The sequence below is a fragment of the Peromyscus californicus genome, unplaced genomic scaffold, assembly GCF_007827085.1.
Source record: "Peromyscus californicus insignis strain IS unplaced genomic scaffold, ASM782708v3 Scaffold_12__1_contigs__length_115047231, whole genome shotgun sequence".
Taxonomy (NCBI): Eukaryota; Metazoa; Chordata; class Mammalia; order Rodentia; family Cricetidae; genus Peromyscus; species Peromyscus californicus.
The window spans coordinates 78,730,526-78,753,015 of NW_026294413.1; the positions used below are offsets into that span (position 1 = coordinate 78,730,526).

General features: G+C 43.0%; 1 protein-coding gene across 1 annotated transcript in view; it reads right to left on the minus strand.

The window, feature by feature from the left end:
* Window positions 1-22,490, minus strand: part of LOC128106966 (RB1-inducible coiled-coil protein 1-like) — a 129,439-nt gene that overhangs the window by 45,157 nt on the left and 61,792 nt on the right. Inside the window, exons 12-15 of the mRNA XM_052732333.1 lie at window positions 12,385-12,516; window positions 11,569-11,752; window positions 9,075-9,190; window positions 8,051-8,151 (exon numbers count right to left, since the gene is read on the minus strand). Of these exons, the coding sequence (XP_052588293.1) occupies window positions 8,051-8,151; window positions 9,075-9,190; window positions 11,569-11,752; window positions 12,385-12,516 (533 nt within the window). The remainder of the gene's footprint in view (window positions 1-8,050; window positions 8,152-9,074; window positions 9,191-11,568; window positions 11,753-12,384; window positions 12,517-22,490) is intronic.

Genomic DNA, 22,490 nt, shown 5'->3' on the forward strand with positions numbered 1-22,490 from the left:
AGACTGGAGGATTTTAAAAATTACACTGTGTTTTATATTATGAAATTAAGATAAGAATTTGAGGAACAAGAAATAAATGGTTATGGTGTACAGGTGATATTTGTGTGTGTCATGGTGACATGGAATAGAACTCCTAGTTAACTTTATCTGTCAACTTGAAACAGTTTAGCGACAATTGAAATGAGAATCTCAATATAGAACCTGCATGGATCAGAAGGCACATTAATCACAGAGAAATTTTCTCTCATAGTTTTACATTATTATACTGGATAAACATTTTCTATATTGCAATTACATTTTTAGCATGTGTGATTTGTATTTGATAATAACTTTTATGACCTGACCAATAAAAGTTAGAGGTTACATAACCTATGAAGGGATTTGTTCCTAGGAAAGGTTAATTTTCTCACCTAGATTTTTGAAATATTGTGGGCGCCACTTCCTTGTCATATATAAAAGAAACTACCTAGGAAATAAGATTGAGTTTAAAATTTTTGTTGAACCTTATTTCATGTTATTATGTAAAATAGTGTTCTATAAAGGAAAGTTAGTGTAACTCAAAGAGATGGTTAGCTTCATTGACTGTCTCAATCCATTATCAAGGGTAAACTTCAGAAGTAAATCCATTTATTTCAATTTAAACATTAGTATTATATTAATGTTAATAATTAATATGAAGTTAATTGTAGTTCATCAGAAGTTGTCTTAGAATAACATGATATATGAAAATGAGCAAGGCAGAAGAAAGTTTTATATTTTCAAATGTTTGTTAATCTCTATCAATCCACACAATTTATTACAATAATTGTTTATTGTTATTGGATATCAAACAAGTTGGCTCCTTTGCTGTGGATGATGAGACTTACTAAAGGGAAAATATAACAAATTTATTTTCATTTCTTCAAAGGAAAAGATATTGTCCATATAATTGTATATTATAGATTGTGGAAAACTGTACATGAATTATTTCCAACAGTTTTTTAACAAATGATTGGCACAGGGTAGGGCTATTTAACATTCCCTTTGGGGAACATTCTATTGATATCTCTTACCAGGCTGAGAATTATTATAAGTACTTATCATGGAGGCAAACGTTTCCCTGTCCTTTTCTTGTAGAGGTATAGTGAAGAAACAGTCTTTTAAGTCAACAGTATAACAGGCCATTCTTTAGATAAGAGAGAAGGCAAAGGCATTCCAGGCTATAGAGAGCCCATTGACTGAATTATTTTATTTATGGCTCTCAGATGTGTCAGCATTCTCCATTTTCAATCACAAATACAGGAGAATTACAAGGACTGAAGTCCCACAACACCTCACAGGTTACAGTCCATCATCAAGGGAAGCCAAGGCAAGATCCCAAGGCAGGAGCTGGAAACCACAGAACATTGCCCATTGCTCTGCTCAACTACCTTTCCTCTATGGCCTAGGCTCTCTTGTCTAAGGATAGCCCTACCCAGACGGCTGAGCCTTCCAAAATCAAATAGCAATAAAAAAAATTCCAAATAAGCATGCCTGCAAGCCACTCTGATGGTGTAAGTTCCTCAACTATCTATCATGTAGACCTCCAAGATTAGCCATCCAGGCAATCCATAAAGGGGAAAACATAAGCCTCAGTTTGCTGCAAAAAAAATTGATCCTTGATGAATAGGACTCTATGTCCAAAGTAAAATTTCTAATGTAGGAAAACAATGTAAAAGGATGTATGTCAGAAAATGAAATATTTAAAATAATGACTGACAATAAGCCCAAGCCACAAAGGAAAAGTTGGTAAATTTGACTATTGAAGTCCTTTCTAGAGGCTGAAGGGTGGATATGGGGAGCGGCTGTTGGCTGACAGCACTTTTAACCATCCTTGCAGTGTTTGGTGGAGGAGTTCCCATCAGCAGCCCTACCTCTTAATGCAGAGACCAGGTCCCAAATACAAGCCTGAATCATCAACTGGATGCCAGAGCTTATGTTCTAGAGAAATGGAGGAGTCCATTCTGCTTGATGACATGGGGAAGGCTGCATCCCATTTTCAATGTTGTAGATGATGCAATCTTCTGAAGCAGCACAAGGAACATTGTCTAAAGCCAGTAGTCTGGGGACACACACTGCAGTGCCCTCGCTCATCATGGAAGTGTCAGTGAGAGCTATGCAATAAGATTTGGCTCTAGACTATTATGTGCTTCCTGGTCCTGATGCTTCCAAATCCTGCCCCTTTGACCATCAGTAAACTTCAAATCCCAATAAAACATTTGTGCTTTGAAAGCAATTGGAGTCTTCTACCTGTTGTATACAACCAAGACTCCACAGAAGTCTTCCCAGGCCCTCCTGTTTTAAGAGGAAGTTTTTGGCTTTTTTGTGTTCTTTTTCCATTTTCTTTCCTTTTCAGGATGCATGGAGTGAGCAAGAAGAGGTCTGGAGGATTTAAAGTCCAAAACACATGGCCTGAGGAACCCCACTCTTTCTGACTGCTGCATTGTGTTTGTTTGTTGGGCCTTTCTTCCTTTTTCTTTAAAGAACACCCATTTCTCCCTCCTGGAGCCCTTTCCACCATAGTTACTACCAGGCACATCATACTCATTTCCATGTCTAATCTTCTATTGTATAGAAACTGGATTTCCAGCTGATCCCCTGTTTCCCAAGAACCAGAGATGGGTGTTTAGCCCTATTTCAGCCACCCATGGCCACAAGGAGGCCAATAAAGTCGTCATGACCATGGAATATAGCTGAACCAGATGTAAAATGATTATTGTCACTCCGTCCTTTCACTCTCTAAGGGAGCCATTTGCTCAAGAATATTAGTGAAGAGGGAAATATGACTGTGATGGCTATTCTTGGTTGTCAATGAAAATATATATGGTATTAACTAAAATCAAAATATATAGATCACATATATGGGAGATTTCATTTGAAGTAGGAGGATCTACTTCTAGTCCTGCTCTTTGAGGTAGGAAGTCCCACCTTGAATTCAGACTTTAACCCAGATGTAATCTGGATCACCCCTTCTGCTAGAAGGTTGTATAATGAAATGGCAGAAGGAAGATTTACTCTTTCTCTGCTTGCTCTTGCCTTGTGAGCACATCCATTCCTTCACTGGAATTAAACCTACTTCTTTAAGATTATAGCATAGACTACAGACAACTAAGACATCCAGTCTTGTGGCCTGAGCAACTACTGGATTCTTGGACTTTCCATCATAGCCATCCTTGTATAGTCTGGACCACAGACTGGAAGTCATTCTAACAAATCCCTTTTCTAGATATAGAGAGCTTCAGGTTATAACTTCTATTACTCTAGAGAGCCCTGACTAACATGTAGAGAGGACATTCTAGAGCAGTTTGTGTCTCAGCTATGTCACAAATTCCCAGTGGCCACCTTCCCTCAACCCTTCTTCAGGTGATGGTCTCAAATGGAATGCAGAGGAATATAATTAAATTAGGGCCTCAGATGGAGAGATTCTAGGATAAGTGAGGAATGGACACAAATCCCCATGTCTTAGCTTTTGTGGGCCGTGACTAGGCACCCCCTACCCACATGAAGATCAGAGGACAATTTGTCAGAGGTTTGTTTTCTCCATCAATCATGTGAGTCCCAGGGAAGAAACTAAGGCCTAGAGGCCTGGCAGCAGGTACCTTTGCCCACTGAGCCAACTGTCCAGGTGATCACATCATCCATGGAATTGAATGAGTTTTGTATCTATATTGATGATCTGTGTGTATATAAGTTCTTTATTCGTAGAGAGTAGATTTTTTCTACCCTTGGTTGACTGCACCAGTTTTGGATCCCATAGGATTAATCCCTCCAGACATTAACTTTCTAATACAGTCTCAGAAATCAGATCTGGTCCAGGGGAGCTTCACAAGAATACAGCACTCATCTGGAAGGAACCCTTCCTCAATATACAGTGAGATCTGCTGTGGGCAAAGAGCAGCATCGACCATCCCTCTCCCTTCCTAGCCTTGCACAGGTGTGCTCTCCATCAGAGGCATATGGCTTTTGCTGCAGGCTTCATCCACTCTGGCTAGTCTGAAGCTTCCTCTCAACACTTAGCTGGAGCATCAAGAGGGACTCCTAACCACACCTCCACCACCAGCAAGATCTTCTCATTTCTGCATTTTATCAGATGGCCCTAATCTTTATTGTCTTCCAATGTGAGATGTAAGAGATCTGCTCCAACCCTGACAATAAGTGATGCTGGAGCAGGATCCTGAACCCATGAACACCTTGCATGGATGCATGGCATCCTAAGATAATTACCACCATGCCTACATCATATATTTGTCCCTATTGAACTCCTGAAATTTCTCTTTTTGCTTAGAGCTGATTCATTCCAACTAATACAGCACATGTGGCTAGAAAGAAAACAGCCCAGTGCAGGAGCTGAAGAGATGGCTCCTTTACTCTGAGTAATTGTTTCTCTGCCAAAGGAAAAACAGAGCAGCTAAAAAGCATCCTTAACTCCAGTTTCAGGGGAATTTGATGCCCTCTTTTGGCCTCTGGTGTAATTGCATGCATGTAGTGTACAGCCCTTCAGCAGGAAAAACAGCCACACATATAAATAAAGAAATCTTAAAAAAAAAAAAAGAATAAGAAAAAAAATATTGCACTAATGCATCATTAAGGCCTACAGCAGCAAAAAAATAATGTGAAAACTTATCTTTGAATTCAATCTGTCTGTTATTTGGTTATCACAGGAGGTATATTTCAAAGAAATCAGAGGCAGATAGCTCCGGATTTTTTATTTGTTTTTATTTAATATTTTATTGATTCTCCTTTGGTTTCATATCCCGCATCCATATTCGACTCTTCCAAATACCTATTCCCTTGCATCTGTGCTCTGCCCTTGATACGTCCCATCTAAAATAAAACAATATAAAGAAAAATGCAAAATCCAAAATGAAAAGAAAACAAACAAAAATCTTGCTGAGGAATCTGTATTGTGGCCCAGTGAGTCATACAGTACACCCTTTCCTCTATATATCTGTTCTTGCAAGTATTCCTGGCCTCTGACTTCCCCTACACTGGCAATAATCCACCCTCACTGGGGCTCCTCTTGGATATAGAATTGATGTCTGTGTCATGGAGATCCTGTAGCTCTGATCTGCAGATCTGGGCCATTCACATGCTCCTGCAGTTCATAGATGAAGAGGGTGTTAGGATGGGATAACTTGTACCCTTGTTCTGAACCTGGGTGGTAGCTGGGTTAGTGAGCCCACCAGCTGTCCCTCATCTTCACACCTGAGCAAGCTCTCCAACTCTGCCCCAGCTAAATCACCAAATGTAGCAGGCAGAAAGAACAGAGGACAATTCTCCTCATTTCAGGCCCTCACATCTGGGTCACCCACATTTAGACCACAAGAGCAAGCTCTGCTGTTTGGACAGGCAAGGTGCTGGGTCCACTTTCCCAATTGTTGCAGTTGGTCAGGGGCAGAACCAGCTCTTCTGTTCTCATGGCCCAGAGGCCAACTCTCCACCAGCTTCAGATAGCATATGTTCAGGTGGAGCAGGCATCTTTCCCTCACCATTATCAACACAGGTCAGAAGAAGGGGAGCAAAGTCAGCTCTTCTGCTCTCATACCCTCATGGCTAGTTCTCCTGCACCACCACTAACAGGGACAGCTCTACATGCTACTCAGTCCAGGTGCAGGATCCACTCTCCAAGTGCTGCAGTTGGTGAGGGGCAGATCCAGTTCTCCCTAGTGCTGCAGCCTGTGAGGGGCATGGTTAACTCTTTGAATCCCTATCCTGTCTTCAGTGGTAACAGGAGCCATTGACACCAACATAAACTGAGAATGTGGCAGGGCAAATGTTCCAGACATGGCCCTTAGCAGCAGCCTAGTCCGGGAGGACACCATGGCCCTTCTTAGCAGCAGTCCACTGAGAGCTGTATGGCTCTGGAAGAAGGACAGCCCTTGAGACTAAGATGGTCCTGTATGTCTCTTGATTGGCAACAGAGGCCACAGACACTGGCTGTATTTGCAACATGGACCCAGACATGTTGCTAGGCTGCTTGCTGGGCCTGGATGTCTCCATGGCCCTGGTTGGTAATGCAGGTCACTCAGATCGGCATAGACCCAGCAGCAGTACCCAAGTGGGTCCATGTGGTAGCCTAATTCCAAGCATCTGAACTGTCTTTGATGGCGTCTGGAGCCTGGGACATCAATTCAGACCCTAGTTTCAGCAGGGCCATGGACACAGATGTGGCCCTTGGCAACTATCCTGGCACAGATGTGACTATGGTCCTGTGTGGCAGCACAGTCCTCTAAAACACACAAGTCACCTGTGGATCATATCCCTTTAACAGTACCATAGTCACAGGTGGTGCTCAGACTGAAGGTGGTTGCAAAGCTCTCAGTGCTAACAGGAGTCACAGATATCAACACAGATGCCCACATCTGTGTCAGGGCCATGGACAAGATATGACCCTTGGATGCCCAGACAGGGACATCACCAAGGCCCGGATGGCAAGCAGGTCTAGGAGTTTTTGCATACTTCCTTAGTAAATGTTTGAATTTCCTGAGAGGCATTAGAGCAGTATTGTTGTGTTTCATTATTATGGTTCACATGATCATTTCATAAAATGTGTATACAGAATACTATGGTTTAGGGATACCTAAAGTTATGTCCAGAAAGAACAGTATGAATATTTTTTCTATCATGAAATAGGTATACACAGAGATGACAACACCATCCACATCCAAAGTCCTGTGTATCCCTGGCTTGGCTGGGAACTCACTATGTAAGCCAAGCTGGGCACACTAGAGTTCTGGAGTTACAGATGGTTCTGGAGCTATAGGAGTGAAACATCACACATGACCTAGAAACTGATATTAAGAGTGAAGAGTTGGAAACTGTCTGTCTAGAACCACTTGACATCAACACAGTCAGTCTTCTGTGACGGATTTCACACCACATGGGGAGGTCTAAGGACTCAGTGAGCTTGCCAAAGTCATGGACATTAAACTGACAGAAAAAGTCTTGCTCACCAACATCTCTACCCTTCACATTATTGTATCCTTCACAAGGAACACATTCTGTTGAATGTCAGGGTTCTCAGTAACTCTTCTCTCAGGTTTTCTGTATCTCAAGCTCATTTGTGATGCTTTCTTTTCTTCAGGAATACTGAGTCAATAGACCATGGATCTGATGGGGCTGGACCACCTGGAGGTCAGTTGGTGTTTGTCTCACAGATGAGATCTCAGCTGAAAGGGGTGTCTTCATCTGAAGGGACCTTGACCCAGGGTGGAGAATGTTGCATGATCAAGATGTCTGTGGCTTCTTTGGCTTCCTCAGTTGTCCCTCAAGAGCTGCTGTCAGTGAAGGAAAGGCTATCATACCTAGAACAGCTTTGCTGGGACACAATTAGACAAACTTTGAGCTCAGAGCAATACTGACCAAAGAAATCAGTCTTAAGAGTGAAGAGTGGGAAATCACACATTTATTAAAAAAATACAGTCATTTTACTCAATACTATATTAAAGAGGGAACAATATAAACAATAAATAGCCTTATCAAAATACCAAACAACAAGAAAAGAAAGACAGAACAAATGAATTAAAAACCACAAACCATAACAAAGAAAACAAAAAAAAAAACCCAAAGCAAACAAAACCCAAAAAAAATCAAACAAAAAAATTAAGCTAAGCAGCTTTCTTAATTAAAAGATGAAAAGATTAGCTTAACCATGCAACGTATTTTGATGCACAGTCCGACAGCCTGTGGCTGGCCTTGGAAACATGGTAGAAAGGCAGGCACAATTGTAAAAAGCCTTTTCAAAGCAAGTATAGCCATGCCTCCTTGGAATGTTGTAGGGTGTCATCTTCTGAGGAGGTGTCCATACAAGGGTGGAGAATACCATGGGTTCAAGTTGTCTCTGGTGTCTTTGGCCTCCTCAGTTTTTTCAAAGCTGCTGTGTGAGAAGGAAAGGCAATTAGTCCCAGAGGCATAGTGGCTGGGCCACAGGCTAGACAAAATCAGGGCCTATTCACACTGGAAGCCAATGTCAAGAGCCCCCAGTCCCCATGAATGCCATGGTTGCAGGGGTTGGAATGCAGTGGTGGCTCACTTGCCTGTGATACTTCCTGCTCCTGCTGCAGGAGCTCTGTCTGCAGGAGGCTCTCATCCTGGGCTGTGACATGTTCCAGGTCATACTGTAGATTTTCTGACCTACAGGAGGAAGGGAGTAAGGGAACAGGCCTGGTGGGCCCTGCTATGAACCAGCTCTAGTCACCTGGACAGTACAGTGTGACCTTTTAGCTGAGGTCATTCCCTGCATTTCCCAGGAGAGTAGTGTCAGACTGTACCTTAGCCTGGATTTTTTCCTGTGTTTTAATATCTGCTAGTAGATGAACTGAGAACTACATAGTGCTGAACAAGAAAATCGACACATTTCTCCAGTTGTCTAGATACATTATTTGAGAAAAACATAACAGTGTATCAATGTCTGAGTGACAGTTCAGGGCAGATGTACATGGCCCTGATTAGATACCAGGTGAATGAGCAACCTGGGAAACTGAATGTAGACCCTCTAGAGAGTCTACAAAATAAAAACAGTGAAGGTTCTGATTATTCCTACAGCACAGGAACCTACCTGAGTTCAACACCTTAACCCCTAAATAATCTTATGTCCAGAAAAATCTTCCACAGGAGACAGATGCACACTGCAGAGAGCCTGTAATCAGCAGGAGTGTGCTGCACGCGAATCTACCCAAAAGTAGGAACTTCTCTCTAAAAGCGATGATCTGGAAGGAAAATAAAGTAACAGGAGCACACACTGTCCTCCAAAACTAACCCTCCTCCTGTAGATTGAGGACTACCATAGGGAGATTTGTGGGGAGACACAGGGGACACTGAGAAGATACCAGAGAGCTCAGAAGGGATTAAAGGGTACACACTCCAAAGAAACACTAAGGCTCAAACAGTGTTTCCTAGAGAAGTTCTTGTTGACTGGGCCAGCACAATACCCTAAGGTGGTTTTTCCCTGGTTGTGGCTGAGAGCCATCCAGATGGGGAGAATCCCAAAAAGGACAGAGATCCAGGTACAGGTGATCTACATGGTTCTTACTGCTCTACCCATTTTGGGCTCCTACCTCATCTCAGAGACACTGAAGTGATGTTGCAGCTTTTCTGCCAAGTCCATTTGCACGGTGACCAGCTCATTCTGCTTCAGCAGGTCCTTCAGTCTTCCATCCAGGCTCTCTTGCTCCTGTTCATTAGAAGATTGTGTTTTCAGTGAAGTGTTGCTCACTCACATGGACACACAAAAAGTCAGGGACACACACAAGTACATGTATGCACACATACTTGCACACTGTAATGCACTAACATGTTCAATTACCCAGCCAATTCTAATAGAAGGATCCATCACCAGGAATACTATTGAGAAGAAGATTAACTTTCATTGGATGAGAAATGAATACAGTGGGCATGAGAGATAGGCACAGTACTTTCTCAATAAATTTAGTCTCCATCATCATTAAAAATGTTTCATGAGTAATTTCAGAGAAAAACACAAGTGAGTTTACACATTCACACACACAAACACACACTTGCACTTTTAAGCACCCATACTCCCAACACACATACAAGCACTTACCCATAGGAGGTCATATACAGAAACCAAAGGAACATTAATGTCCAAATAATAACCAGCATTCACACACATACAGAGGTTCACCCACACAGAAATGCACAACACACATACACACACACATACAAATACACACACACACACACACACACACACACACACACACACACACACACACACAACTTCCTTAACCTAGAATGGCCAACGAGAGGACTGCTGCCTTGCAGTACCTTTTCTGATGCAGGGGGAGGTCATGGGTCTTCTCTGCTGTGTACAAAGCTCTTAGACTCAGTCAGCCTCTGCTACCCTGGCCTGCACTCACTTTTCCTTCCATGAACTTTATACATCCCAAGACTCACTGATCTCACAGGTTCCAAATCAACTCATCATAATCTCTTCACTAAACTTACCCTGGCTCCTTCAGAAAGACCTGGATAGCTCAAGTGAAAGAGAGTAACCCATGGTCAACCAACACCCAGGAAGTTGTCAAAAGACTACAGTGCATATGATATGAATTCACCCCAATGTCAGTCAGAAAGAGGCCAGAGACATCACCTGCAGTGCTTTTCAGGAACACAGCACTCTGCACAACTATGAGAGGGAATCTGTTCTGAAACACAGCCTTGCACAGGATTTAGTCAGCAACACAATGTCAGCAAAGAGATGCACTGTGGGATTCCATGTTGTGAAGCCAATGAGACAAACAAGGCATTTCCTGTGGTATTAGCACAGTGTAGTGAAAGGGAAGAAGTCTAGTTTTTATTTTTAAAATAGCTGTATTGTTTGATTTTTGTTATTTATTAAAAACCACATGTATACCAAGGCAATAAAAATGTATAAACACAAGAGAAATCTCCTCCCTCCTTTTTCTTTTTGAGCAATTGAAACTTGTGACAATTAGATGAGACAAAACAAGACAGATGGTCCCTTTGGGGACAGGAGACCCAAAGAGTGCTGATCAGCCAGATTAGCCCAAACAGAAAATTGCAGGTTCAGTGAATGACCTTGGTTCAAGGTACCAAGAGAGTAAGCAACAGATGACAACATGGGATTTCATTATGTATTCTCTAAACACACCCACAAGTGTATACATTTACACATGCCTGCATAGATCACACAGACCACAGAAATCAAAAGAGAGCAGAAAAAAGAAGAGGACATCTTATGGAGTGAACAGTTGAGTTTAGATTATGCACATGAGATCTTTCACAGAGCCCTGCAAACAGCTATCCTTCCCTTGGGGACTAAAAATGCCTAGGAGAGAGCACAAAGCTTAATCAAACTATGTTGAGATGATTGGAGAAAATGTTCTCTTGAAGCCTCAAATCTGTCACCCCAAACCTCAGGCTGTCAAAGTCATGCTACATCTATGGTCATTCAGTCAGCTCCAGACTGGAAACTCCAGGATGGGAGAACTGTTCAGCACCACCCAAAGAAAACAGAGCTGACAAGCTGATACTCAGGCTTCTGACAGCATGATCCAAGAGTTAAGCTAAGCGAAGAGACCACATTGGGATGCAGGAAGAAAGGAGAAGACCACATGCCACCCTAAAGGTTGATAATGAAAAACATTCACTTGGCATTGGCCTAGGGCTCTAGTCCTTGCAAACTGCTACCTACTTATGATCTCACATGACCCCGGAATGTAAATGAGACACAGGCCACTGACCTAATCAATGAGAGTTCTGTGGTACTCTCCAAGTATCTCCCTGCATAACAGATTCCTAATATAATGACATGTAGGTGTGTGATATGTGACTGACCCATCTCTCTGAATGTACTGCAGCTTCCAGCAGAGCAGGAGCGTTTGTTTGCCAGTCATCCAGTATCTAGTAAGAGGCTTACTCTACAGGAAGACTTGTAAATGATCACAGAAATGAACAATTTTAATGGTATGGAGTTGGGATTCTGGATGGGTGGGTGGATGGTTATATGGGAGTCTCTATGTCTATGGTTGGACAGTTGGGCAGCCTGCCCCTAGTGCCTCAGCCTACCTGCTGCTGCTCAGCACAGGGGTCACAGATCTTCTCATGGGCCTCCTTCAAGAGCTTCTTCACCTCCTCACAGGTCTTTTGCAGTTCAATCTGCTCCTTCCACAGCTGTATGTTCTGGAGTCTCAATACATGTACATTCTTCTTTAGCTGAGAACACTCTCGTAGGACCCGGCCATTAAGGTAACTAAACAATCACCAAAACATGGTGAGCCAAAGCAAGCCTCCATTTGCCTTCCCTACTTCCATGAAAAGTTGGAGGCCTGCAGACAGTACATGAATGGAGCTCTCAGTAGCCAAGCCAGCATCACTCAAATGCAGGCCAAATCCAGAGAAAAACCAAATTCCACACAGATTCAAACTACTGAAAATCCTGGTACCAAAAGGGATCCTGTGCCTCTAAGAACAGGGTGCAGCCCACACCTGTTCTTGACTGTTCAAACCTTGGGAAAGCATCAGCAGGTAGAGGACAAATACGCTCTGAGGTGGGCAAAAGTCCTAACAGGTATAAATTCTGTCTACAGATCCCAAGCAAACCAGATTACTGGAGCCCATGCCAGGGCCCAGAGGACCTGGGCTGCCAGACATCCTCTTATGCTGCAAATCATTTTTCTGTTAAGGGCTCCTGAGTTTGGTTGGACTATGATGGGAGTCCTCAGTGTTTTTTCACACTTAGCAAAACTGAGTCCAAGAGGCACAAATCAAAGGTCCAAAGGCAGGCAACTGACTCAGAGACAGACAGGCTAGAACCAGAGCCTCACATTGGGTCAAGGACAAAGAAGGGCAGAAACAGTCCCTCCCAAGCTATTGGGCACTTACCTAAAGTATTCAGTCTCCTCAATCAGCCCCTTGCACTTGTCCAAGGAATCACTAATCTCCATGGGTAATTTCTGGAGGTATGACATCACCTGCTTGTGTTCCATTTCAAGCATCTCAAGCTCAAAATTCACCCTGTGGTAGGGCATGGACCCAGGAGAAAAGAACCCCATGAACTCAAGCCACAAGGACAATATGAATGAGGTTGTGTCAAGGACTACTCCAGCCCAGTGGATGCCACAGCCTGGATTTAAACAATGGAATCTCCTGGTGCTTATTAAACATCCTATCCTGTGCTCAGAACATAAAAGCCAGAAGGTTTAAGGGGAGGAAGCCAGAGCTGCATGAGCACCCTCAGTGGGCTGGGAGCTATAGATAAGCGCTCTAAGAAGTCCCAGGAATCTGTGCCACCTATCTGGACACACAAGAAACCTATGATAACATTTCTCCTGTCTCTAGAACAGGGACTCTCATTCTGGGTGCCTATAGCTACACAGAGACCCAGAGCACACAATCAGTATGTCCAGGGAGGAGCCCCAACTTCAGGATGGTTTTATAAAGTGCACAGGTGATTCTAATGTTCTACCAAGGTGAGCACAGTGACCAGGAGGTGTGTTGTTCAAAGTGGGGTTCCCTTGCTTCAGCAGTACCATCACCTGGAACTATGTTAAGTCGTCAGACCCTGTCACATCCCTAGACTCTAAGGAACACACACACACACCCCACATGAAATCAGGATGCCCAAGAAATGTTGGGATGCAACATTGTCACAGAGTATAAGCACACCAGAAAGGAGCACTGATGAGCTCCAGGCATTCCAGCCACACCCTGAGATGGATGAATGGACCAGGTCCCTCCAGCAGCTGCTGCCAGGAGTTTTCAGTATGCACTCATCTGCTGGTCAAGTACAAAGACTCACCACAAACTCACAGCACCTAGTATCTCCCACAAGCCAACACCTGTCAAGGCATCTTGAAATGCATGTTGAGAGCTCACACACTGCTGTCCCTATCCCCAGACTGTGGTTCAGGCCACAGGCTCTGGTGTTCATTTGGAGGAAGCAGAACAGCCTGTGTCCCCATCTCACTCCTACCCAGAATACAAGTTCTGCATCTCAAAAAAAACTCATGAAACTTAGTTTAGGCAGCAGGACACCCTGGAGTTTCAGCCTCCTGTTCCTCAGGAAACCTGGGCTGGATACTGTGGTGTCATGATGGCCAGCAGAGAACTGGGCATAATGACTACCTGTTGTTCAAATCCTTGTTTGTGTAATTGGCCAGGATTCCAGGCAGCTCATTTCTCTCACATTCCATGTCATGTAACCGAATGGTGAGTTTCTCTAGTTTTTTCATTTCCTGCTCCTGCTCCTGCTCAGTGAAGGTGGAGAGTTGGGATGGTGCCTCCCCAGTAGTCCCTGCAGGTAGATAAAGACAAGTTAACTTGTATTCTTGAATGGCATAGGACCAGGAGAGTCCATGCTGAGTCCCAAGAAGAAGTCTAAAGAAGAGAAAATTCTAGGAACCCAGTGAAGCTTCGGAACAGCAGGGCAGCTATCCTCAACCTGGGGCCCCTGAGCTCTGTCTCTGTCCTCAACTGTGGTGGTATTGTGTTCCCCAAAATATTGTACACCCTAATAAACTTATCTGGAGTCACAGGCAGAACAGCCACTAGATACAAAGACTAGAAAATGGTGGCACTCACACCTTTAGTCCTGGCAATCAAGAGGTAGAAATCCCTCTGGATCTCTGTGAGTTCAAGGCCACATTGGAAACGGCCAGGCATGGTGACACACGCCTTTAATCCCAGGGAGTGGTGGTAGAAAGCAGAAAAGTATATAAGGCGCGAGGACCAGAAACTAGAAGCATTTGACTGGTTAATCTTTCAGGCTCCTAGCAGCACAGTTCAGAGCCATTCGGATATGAGGACACAGAGGCTTCCAGTCTGAGGAAACAAGATCAGCTGAGAAGTTGGCCAGTTGAGGCTAGCTGTGGCTTGTTCTGTCTCTCTGACCTTCCAGCATTTCACCCCAAGAACTGGCCTCAGGTTTGATTTTATTAATAAGAACTACTGAGATTCATGCTATAATCAACCACTGTGATTAATCATGTGCCTCACACCCTAGTGCAGCCCACACTGGTCCTGGAAGTCATAGGCTAGCCCAGCCAAGTAGAATTGGAGGACAGTGTCAGGTCTTATCTGAATTGATGCAAGTAAGTCCTGTTGTCCCTAGTCCTAGGACCAAGTCCTGATCACATGTGTCCAGGACCAAAGCATCTGTATATCTGCTGTGTGGACAAAGGGGGTTTCCCTCCCTTCCTATTGGCATCAGATTTCCATGGAAACTGAAGTAATTCACTAGGATGAAGTGCACCAAAACCCTACCCAGAGAGGGACAGCTCAGGGGTCCATCTGTTTCTCCCAATCCTCTTTCTCACTCAGAATGAATTGAAGGAATTCCCAGAAAAGCAGCTGCAGCATGAACAATTCATGGCTCTCCTAAACTAACCTTCAGAAACTCTTGACTCTGGGTCTGCTCTTTAGAAAGCCAGAGAAGCTGGACTGGCCCATTACTACCCAGAAACTCCCAGCTGCTGAGCTACCCTATTAGATATCCCAGCTCAAGTTCTCCTCCTCCAGGAAGCTTCTTGTCCCCTGCTCAGGACTCATTGTGCCTTCCCCAGAACCATCTATTTCTCCAGGTATTACACTGAGACCAAAGGCCATATTCCTTCTGCCTCTCTCTGGTTTCTCCATGTTCTCCATTCTCTCTCCCAAGCAGCCTGCTCAGTCTTGCCAACATGTCTATGGGAACTGAAGGAATAACCCACAGACATTAGTGTTGCCACAACACTGGTGACATCACACATTACCAAGGATTCTCCAGGATAGAACAGCATCTCCATAGCAAGGACGATTAGGGTCACCTCCAGCAGCCCTCACTTATCCACTAACTAGCTCTTCTTCAGTTCACCAAAAATCATGTTGTCATTCCCAGGGGCCTTCTCAGAAACACTAGGAAAGAACTTCAGCACCTCCTCCTTACAAAGCCAGAGATCTCTTTCTGATTCACTAAATATTTTCACTACTTCATGTATGGGAAGTTGAAGACTCACTTCAAAACACATACCAGGCAATGACTGTCCCCTTCTTGAGATCTCTAATCAATGACATGAGAAATAAAGATTGCTAGAGAATTAAGTCAGAATGGTGGGAAGGAAAGAACGATCCCCTGATGTCAACAAGAACATTGTGGAGGATCCACAAGGCTGTTTTAGTATGTGAATATGGTGGGAGGTTGTGGGTGTCCTGTCAGAACAAAGAAATGTCCCTTAGTTAATGAGAAAAATTTCCCTGAATCATCAGCACAATAAATTCTAGCCAACATGATATTAGCAAATATGTGATCAACTAGTGACATGTCAGGCTGGATGATAAGAACTGGGACTCTCTAGGTGAGCCCTGGGACACAAGAGCAAACACTCCCAGGAAGAGTGATGGTCCATTCCTCCACTCAACTGTGAGGAAACATGAATGACTAGTGAGAGGCCAGACAAAGCTATGGAAGGACAAATGTATCACAGTCATGGGGACAGTATTTAGTGTGTAACTGCTATGTTGCACCACCAAGTGCTACACAAAGACTAATAAGTCCTTCATCTGGAGCCACCTGTGACAAATCACATGACCTTAGGAAGGAAAGGGGGGCACAGTCAGCTTAAAGAATACTCATCGGAGCATGTGAAGGGCAGGCAAAGGACACAAGAAACATATGAGGGGTCCTTTGCCCGAGATCTTTCCTAGAGCCGTCTTCACACTTGTGAATACCCTGGCAGTCCTGAAATGGGGAGCTAGCACCATGTTCAGCCTGGATTGCAAATTCTTCAGGAGACTGGACTGTGGATGCAGAAGTGTACTTGGTGGACCCAAGAACAAATGATTGATGTGGGGTAAACTATGTCCATTCAGTTGTTATATCACCCTGACATCCAAGTTAGACAAAGTTAAGTATCTCAGTAATTTTGAAGTCTAGAAGTCAAAGCACAGTACCTGCCCTGTACACTACCTCATCTCAGTCAAACCTGACACACTGAAGGATGCTCAGGAAGTAACTGACAGATGAGTCTTTGTCCTAGCTGTTTCTCAAAGACCAGACTTGAGTCACCCCCACTGTGGATGTCAGTTCTCCCATCTCTCTATAGGGAGGTGGATGTCTCAGAAGTCAGCAGGTTTCCTCTGTCTCCCTAGACAATGTGACCCAGGGGACATCCTCCTAAGGCTTATTCACAGCTACAGAGAATGCACTGTAGCTTTAGAGCCCTCAGCCAACTGCTTTGAAAAACCAGGAGAAAATTGCTACTGTCACACTCAAGTAGTGTATGGATGCCCACCTCACTTGCTCTAGGTTTCAGACTCTCATGTTAATGGGGAAGCCATGAAGGGGCAGAACATGGTCATCAGTTCACAAAGCAGTCCTTAATGATAGTCCAAGACACCCAGAGCTGGCAGAATGGGGACAGTATCCGTCCAGGTCCACTGAATCTAACAGCTCTCAGGCTGAACTGCAGACCTGTGTGCCATCAACAGTTGGTACCCAGAAACCTCAGGGGTCATTTGAAGACAGCAGCACTTGGTGGATCCTGCCCTGCTGGCGGCTGTGATGTCAAGTATGAGAACCTCAGGATTGCCAGAGTACTCTCCTTTCCCTATTATTATTGGCACACAACTAAAGAACTCCAGTGTGTGGAGGAGGGAACACAGTTATGGTACAGAAATCTCATTACTTTCTCTTTACCTCCTCCCCACTCAGAGTGAAAGCAGATGGTACCCAGCAAAGCAGCTAAAGCCTTGTCAATTCCTGAATCTGCCAAACTAACCGTCATGGATCCTTGATCTGGGTCTGCTCTTTAGGAACCCAGAGCAGGATAGGCCTATTCCTTCCCACAAGTTCCCAGCTCTTGAGCCCTAGCTCTGAAAAGCTCAAGACCATCACATCCAGAAAGCTGCCCAGCCCTACTGGACTCACTGTGTCTTCCCCAGCACCAGAGATTCCTCCATGATTTCCAGGGAGACCTAGGGCCTGCTTCTTTCTTCCTTTCTCTGGTCTCTCCACGCTGTGTATTCTCTCTCTCTCAACTAGACGTCTCAGTCTTGACCACATCTCTGTAGGTGAACCTTATAGCACTGAACTAATGTCCTAAGCTCACGGGGTGTTGCTACAACACTAGTGACATCATAGGGTATTCCAAGAGCACCCCAGGATACAGTAGAATTCCAGAGAAGAGACTGCTGATGTCATGGGACACAGCCATTGCTTTCTCGCTGATTCTTCCTCAAATGACCAGAAGCTGAGCTTTTTTTCCAGGAGTCTCTGCTGTGACACAGGGGAAGTCATTCAGCTCCTCCTCCTTCCAAAGCTAGAGATTTCTCTCTGCTTCATTAGAATCTTTTCACTACTTCACCCATGAGGAGTTGAAAGCTCATTTATAAACACTGACAATAGTTGGCCCTTCCCATCCTATGGGGAGGCTACTCATTACCCCCACATTTCCTCAGAATACGCTTGAGTAGGAGCAGCTGGAAATATTACTTAGAAGTTTAGAGGTGGGAGAAACAGACAGAAACTACAGGATAACCTCCAAAGGGCCTGGCTGTCTCTGCCCTAGGGTATTTAAAGGAAACCTAAGGGGTAGAGCAAAAGACCACCCCCCAGCACAGTCAAGTGCCGACTATCTCAGACACCTGCACTCAGGCCAGTGGTCCAATCATCCTCTCTATGAAGACCTGCTGGGTAAAGCCACTAGGAAACCTAAAAATGGACTCCAATCCCATTCTAATATCCATACACAATAATATGAGAAATAAAGCATTACAAGAAATTGGTCACGTAGATGTGGAGGAGGAGAGTTGAGTCCCCTGAAGTAAACAAGCACCTAGAGAAGGGTAAGGTTAAGGGAAGGTGGCCATTGGGAATTTGTAAGTGAACTGAGACTCTTATGAGACACAAACTGTTCTAGAATGTCCTCTCTACATGCCTGGTGTATTTGTCAGGGCTCTTTAGAGAAGTTATAAAATGAATCTCTCTATATATTGAAAAGGGATTTGTTATAATGACTTACAGGGTATACTCTGGCTAATCCAACAATGGCTGGCTATAAATGGAAAGTCCAAGAATCCAGTAGTTGCTCAGTCTACAAGTCTGAATGTCTCAGCTGTCTGCAGTCTATGCTGTAATCTCAAAATGCATGCTCTAATGAGAGTGAAGGAATAGATGTGCTAAGAAGGTGGAGGAAGCAGAGAAAGAGGAAAGGCTTCCTTCTTCCAGTTCCTTCTATAGGCTTCCAGCAGAAAGCATGGTCCAGATTATATCTCAATTAAAGATCTGAATTAAAGGTGTGACTTCCTACCTCTAAGATCTAACTAGAAACAGATCTACCTCCTTCAAATGAAGCAGAAATGGCCCACAGCTTTGCCCTCTATTTTCTGGGTGTTAGTTGACCATAGATGTAGTCACATTGACAACCAAGTATAGCCATCACAGGTATATTCTCCTGTTCACTGATACTCATGAGCAAATGACTTAGAGAGTGAAAGGAAGGAGTGATGATGATCAAACATCACATCTCAAACACCTGTAGATCTCATGTCATGATGATGTTCAGTGGCCTTTTTAAGACCATGGATGGCTAAAATAGAATGAAATGCCAGTCTGTGGTTTCTTGGGTAGGAGGGATTAGCTAGAAAACCAGTTACAAAAGAATCCGGTCTATCTCTATAACTGAAGATTTGGAACCAAATAATTATGTTATGTTTGATAGAACTGTTTTGGAAAAGGGTCCAAGAGGCAGCAAATGAGTACTCCTTCCTTAAGGAAATAGGAAGAAAGCAAACACACTGGACCTATCAGAAAGAGTGGGCTGTCAGAAGGAGCCTGTGAATTTGGACTTGAACTCTGCCAGGCCACATCTTGCTTACTCCATGCATTCTGAAAAAGGAAAAACTCCTACTGAAGAAAGGAGAACCCTGGGAAGACATCTGTGGGGTCTTCATTGTAAACAACAGCTAGTAACCTCCTATTGTTTTCTAAGAAAAAACAATTTATTAAAATTTGAAGTCTCTCTGGTGGTCAAAGAGGCAGGATTTGGAGACAGCAGCAACAGGAAACCAATCATACCCCAGAGTTAAATCATGTTACAGAGCTCACCACTGACACTAGCATGATGAGCATTGGCACTACAGTGTGTGCCACCAAGAATACTGGCTTTGTGCCTGGTGCTGCTTTAGAAGTTTTCAACATCTATGGCTCTGAAAATGGGATACAGCCTTCCACAAATCATCAAGCAGAAGGGGCCTCATCCACTTCTTTAGAACATAAGCTTATAAGGAATAGGGCTTCTGATGGAAACTCCTCCACCAAAACACTGCAAGGATGGTCAAAGGTGCTGTCAACCATCAGCTACTCCCCATGTCTACCCTGCAGCCTCCAGAAGGGACTTCAATAGTCAAATTTACCAACTTTTCCTTTGTGGCTTGTGTGATTGTCACTCATTTTAAAGAGAGTTACATATTCCAACATAAATTCTTTGTAATTATTCTTCACACAACAAAATTTCACTTTGGGCATAGAATTCTATTCATAGAGGGTCAATTTTCTTTGCAGTAGGCTGAAGTTAATGTTTTCCCCTTTATGGCTTGCTGTGATGGCTAATCTTGGCTGTGTACTTGACACGTAGTTGAGGATTTGACTTCTTCAGACTAGCTTGCAGGCATGCTTCTTGGGCATTTTCTTGATTGCTAATTGATGGAGCAGGGCTTAGTCCTCTGTGGGTAGCAGCATCCCCGGTATGTGAACCTGTGCCATAGAGGAAAGGTAGCTGAGCAGAGCAGTAAACAGCATTCTCTGTGGTTTCAAGCCCCTGCTTTGGGATCATGCCTTGGCTTCCCTTGATGATGGACTGTAACCTGTGAGGTGAATAAACCCTTTACTTTAGCAGATTGGCTTTTGGATATTTATTAGAGCTTCAGAAAGCTAACTAGAACATTTGACATATCCTCAGGGCATGCTCTGTTGGCCCATCCTTTTCATTGCGACCTGTAGCCTCTTCTTTCACCAATTACAAAGTTTGGGGACACTGCATCTGGTACCATATCCAGTCTACCAATCTCACCCACTGCTTACATAACTCTATAAAATATTTTTTTAATTTTTTTCTCATTATATGATGTATTTCTCGCATGCTCCCCTACTTTTTCCTCTTAAAAAGTACCTCTGGATGTTCCTGCACTTTCTGCTTTATAAGTTATCCTTTGCCCTTAATAGTGAAGTTATTGTTAGATTATGAAGTTCCAAAGAAAATAGTGATTTTTTTGTACTCACATTTTCTAATTCAAGATTTATTGAATTAGTATTATCAATTTAGCAAAATTGACCTTTTCTATTACCTACTTATCCACCAAGTTTTAAAACCCCCCATTCATTTCAGTCTTGAAGGTCTCTCAGATCATCAGCTCTAAGGGTCTTGAATATATTTAGATTTTCCTTGGGTACTCCATAGCTGTTTTATTATTAGTGTCTTTAAAAGTATGCTAATCCAAATGTCTAATGTGTTTTAAGCCTATTGTGAGTGGAATTGTTTCCCTGATTTCTTTCTCAGTTTGTTTGTCATTGGTGTAAAGGAAGGCCACTGAGTATTTTGCATTCTTCCACTTTTATGAATGTATTTATCAGCCTTAAGGGATTTCTAGTAAATTATTAGTTTTATTTGTTTAGATTCACATCATCTGCAATAAGGACATTTTGAATTGCCTCTTTTCCATTGGTATCCTCTTTATCTATCTCAGTTGTCTTATTGCTCTAGCTAAGAGTTCAAGTACTGTATTGAATAGGGTTGGAAAGAGAGAATAACCATTTCTTGTTCCTGAATTTTTTGAAATTGTTTTGAGTTTTTTTTTCTATTTAGCATGATGTTACCATGGGCTTGTTGTACAATGACTTTGTTATGTTGAAATATATCCTCTATATACCTTGGTTCTCCAGGACTTTCATCATGAATGGAGGTTGGACTTCTACAAAGGCCCCTTTATTTAATACTCTGATGGTCATGTAGTTTCTGTCTTTTATTCCTTTTATGTGGTGGAATAAATATGTTGATTTATGTCAGTTGAATTATCCTTGCAGGTCTGGGGTGAAGATGATTTGATCATGGTGGGTGAATATTCTTTGATGTGATCCTGAACTTGATTTGCAAGTATTCTATTGAGAATTTGTGTGTATATGTTCATCATCATAATTGTCCTGTAATTCTATCTACCCATCCATCTATCTATCCATTATCTATCTATCTATCTATCTATCTATCTATCTATCTATCTATCATTCTACCTATCTATTTATTTACATTCTTACCTATCTATGTTTCTATCTGTCTCCCTCTCTCAACATCAGTGTGTTCCTGGCATAAAGAAGAATTTGGAAGAGATCCTTCATTTTATATTTTATTGGATAATTTGAGGAGTTTAAGTTGTACTTTAAATGTCTGGTCAAATTCCACACTGATTTTGTCCTGCAATAGTCTTCTTTTAGTTAGGCAATTTTTAATTACTGTTTCCAAATCATTAATTAGTAAGGGACTATTTAAATTATTCATGTTATCTTGATAAACCTTTGGAGGATCACAGACATCTAGAAATTCATCAATGTTTTAAAATGTGTTTTCCAATTTGGTAGAATGAATATTCTTAAGGACTGAATCCCCCTCCATGTCTCCTTTATCTTCCTGTGTTTTATTATTTTCATCCTCCTCTTCCTATTGGTTAATTTGGCTAAAGGTATGCCCATTTTGATAGTGTTTTCAAAGAATGGACTCTTTGTTTCACTGTATCTTTATATTTTTCTGTTTATTTCACTGATTTCAGCCGTATTTAATGGGACATCTGTATCATACCCTTTCCACAAGGCTCAAAGACCGTCATGAAAGATGAGGCAGAAAGATTGTAGGAGCCAGAGGTCATGGAAGACTAGAGCAAACAGAGTCTTCTGGCCATGACAGGACCACTGCACTCATGACCCACAGCACCTGTGGTCACTTATACACCATCAAGCCAGTCAACTT